General features: G+C 39.7%; 1 protein-coding gene across 1 annotated transcript in view; it reads left to right on the top strand.

Moving 5' to 3' along the window:
- Positions 1–3,314, top strand: part of rbks (ribokinase) — a 45,591-nt gene that overhangs the window by 28,509 nt on the left and 13,768 nt on the right. Inside the window, exon 8 of the mRNA XM_015384856.1 lies at positions 2,768–2,956. Coding sequence (XP_015240342.1) covers positions 2,768–2,956 — 189 coding nt within the window. The remainder of the gene's footprint in view (positions 1–2,767; positions 2,957–3,314) is intronic.

Here is a 3,314-nt window from a genome sequence, read left to right as displayed (position 1 = left end):
ACACACACACACTGGGATGACTGAACAGTGAGAGAGCGGTAATTCTGCTCATATTTCTAAACACAGAGGGAGGTAGATTGATTCCCTGCCCTGGTGTGAAGCTGATGACTAACAAAACGGCTCTTTTTCTCCTTTGGCGTTCGAGTTGGCTGCAGGCTCTGAAAGCACCAGTTTATTTTTGAGCCGTCCCAGATCAGCACTCACTCCGACGCTCTGACAGATCTCAGTTCGGGGGAAGATCCACTCACGTGTCGGCTGCCTGTTGACACTTCCATCCCCTGCTGCAGGTGACGCACTCCGTGCACAGGTGTGTCTCATGGAGACGGAGCACTGAAAGAAAAGACGACAAAGTACAAATCACTCTTTGATCCTTGAGCCCTTCCTCGGAAACTAGCACTAACAGCATACTGCATATAAACATCTATGCTTTAAGGGAAATAAAGGGGAGAAGAAAACATATATTATGTAAATCTATTTTGCATTTACAGTCATTATTTTATATAAAGGAGAAAAAAAAAAGAATCAGTTAGTGTTTGTGCAAATATGCTCATTTGTTGCATTAAAGTGTTGATTGAGTTCAATTAGAAGCAGCCTGGAGAGGGAATCTTTCTCTCTGGGTTCTGCAAACAGCGCTGGGACCGACAGGTGAAAGGTCAAACAGTGAAAGGTCAAACAGTGAAAGGTCAAACAGTGAAAGGTCAAACAGGTGAAAGGTCAAACAGTGAAAGGTCAAACAGTGAAAGGTCAAACAGTGAAAGGTCAAACAGGACCTGTCCTTGGTGGGACTCCCTAATGAAGCAGATGCGATTCCTCAGCCGTCATTAACTGTGCGCTAAAATTTCCGGCTTAACTTTGACTCACTTTTCATTTGACTTTGCAGGTTAGTAATATTGATTTTATTTTTTCAAAGCATAATATCATGCTTTGCAAAACTATCAATAGTACCTTTTTCTATACGTTTTTACATCATAGCCAAAAAACCTCATTAAGATGTGAAATTATTATTAAAATATGTCAGAATCCGTTTGTGCTTCTTTTTTTTATTTTTTTTTTATTGCTAGAACAAAGAATAGAAAAAAGTTTCCTACCTTTATTTCCCTCCGCTGTGTCAGAACTTCTCAGATTCACCTTTCAGAGCAAAAACAGCAGCAGGTTTTGCAGCTCTGTGAGTTTTTCAGAGAGTTTCTGTGGACATTTTTTTATTTTTTTTCAGATTTGATAATAGATTTAGATCTAGACTTTGATTAGGCCACTTTAGCTGGATATGCTTTAATCTAAATGACCCCATGGTAGCTTTGGCTGTTAAGAGAGGATTTCTAAAATAAAAAAAATAAAAAGTGAACCTTGAGCTCAGCTTTAATTATTTTTGCAGCCTTTGTTTCTACTCCAAGTTTGTCCTGTTTTTATCTCATCCTTCTTTCCATCCTCTCTGTTCCAGCAGAGTAACGGCATCCCTCAGCATGGCGCTGCCATCACCGTGACTCACTGAGTAGAAGCCGTATTGACGCTTATGGAGGAAATGATTTGGACCAGAGCAGCTTTTTCTGAATAAGCTTGCTCTGCCTTTTTATAGGAAGCCTCTGTTTACTAATTAGTTCACTTAAATTAGTGTAAAATAATTTATTGAAGGGGGTGAATTAGAAAGCTTCTCTTACTTTTTATTTTGTAAAAGAAAACATTGTGTTGTTCTGTCGCGGTAAAGAAGGACAAATATGAAAGAGGATTTCTCTGTTTGTCTCTCGGTGCAACTTAAAAGACTTTAACACTAAAAATTCTGCAGCTGTGATCCTTTTTAACCCTTTAAAGCCAGGTGTGTCATACCTGATACGGGAGCTGCGGAGGCCTCTGCATCATGAGTTCAATATTTTGGTTCTTGAAAATCCAGATTCACAAAATCAGATACGTGAACAAAAAAAACCAACACATTAAATATGATAGAGATGTGCCCAATGGTTCAAAATTGATGCAAATAAATGATCTAATTTAACCCTAATTTCTCAGGAAGTTCAATGAAAACTCTAAAACAAAAAAATGAATTTTCTGCCATGTTTTTGGCTTTAAAGGGTTAAATCCAACCTTCCAAACAGGGTTAACTTGACTCGCAATGGATGATTAATATAATTAGAGCTAAATGAAGCTCCTGCTTCCTTCTATTCAGCATCCAGCAGAGTGAAGCAATAATTAGTAATTATGCTGCAGTGCTTCTCACCTCAGCAGGGAAATTACAAACATGCTGAACACAAGATTGTGCATTTAATTTAGCTTTTTTGTAAGAACTACAACAGTCAGCCTGCAGAAAACAGCAGCTTGTTGGGGAAACAATAGCAAACAGAAGCTGTTAGTTAAAAGGTTTCAAAGGTTTCATCCTTCCTGGATGTTGATTCGCTCTGCGACCCGTTGAGTTTAAAGATTCCTCTGGGAGAATTTGAGTTAATTCGATTCCTAAAACCTAAAACCAGAGTGTTTCATTGGTCTGTCGGACCACAGCCACCGTGTAATTAAAAGCTGACTCATAACAGCAGCTACTACTAATTAGAGATGTGTTTACATAACTGTAATATATTTAAATGTGTTTTTTTTAATGACAAAAGGCAGAAAATAAAGCTTCACTAACCTACATATTCTCTGGGAATTTCCCTAACCAAGTATTTTTCTGATCCTCCCAGTATCCCCCACCTTCTGACCCTTTGTTTTCATTCCTAACCTGTGACTATCGTATCTCTGTGACCTGAAAGCTGACAGATTTCTGCCGTCTGCCTCCTCGCAGGCGGAGCTGCTGACCGGCTGCACAGTGAATAATGTGGAGGACGCTCATCACGCTGCCGAGGAGCTGCTGAGGCGAGGCTGCGCAGCGGTCATCATCACTTTGGGACCCCAGGGCTGTGTGGTGCTCAAGGCACAGGATAAAACTTCCACCCATGTACCTTCGACTGCAGTCAAAGCAGTGGACACGACAGTAAGAAAAGGACACAATCTGACTTTTCCTTCTGAATTTCATCATATTAAAATACGCAAATTTCAGTTTGCCGTTCCGTTAGCAGATCTTAATTGATAAATCTGTTTTTGGATTCATTATTTTTGCCTGTTGTTCCCTAGAGATAGAATAATCCATTTTATTTCTAAAGCCGTTCAACATAGCTGATAATCTAAAAATGGATACTAACCCGGCATAAGCCAGATTAAAACGTGTAATTCAATCTAAATCCACTGCATCTATCTGAAAAGCATCGTGTGGAAAGCGTTTGCAAAAGGGAGGGACATTCAGTTCAATCCATGGAGCTGATTGGGTAAATCACCAAGTGGCGCCTGCTTCT

Source organism: Cyprinodon variegatus, unplaced genomic scaffold (genome assembly GCF_000732505.1).
Source record: "Cyprinodon variegatus isolate N-32 unplaced genomic scaffold, C_variegatus-1.0 Scaffold325, whole genome shotgun sequence".
NCBI lineage: Eukaryota > Metazoa > Chordata > Actinopteri > Cyprinodontiformes > Cyprinodontidae > Cyprinodon > Cyprinodon variegatus.
The sequence above is the reverse complement of the archived record's forward strand: the minus strand, read 5'-3'. Positions and strand labels throughout refer to the sequence as shown.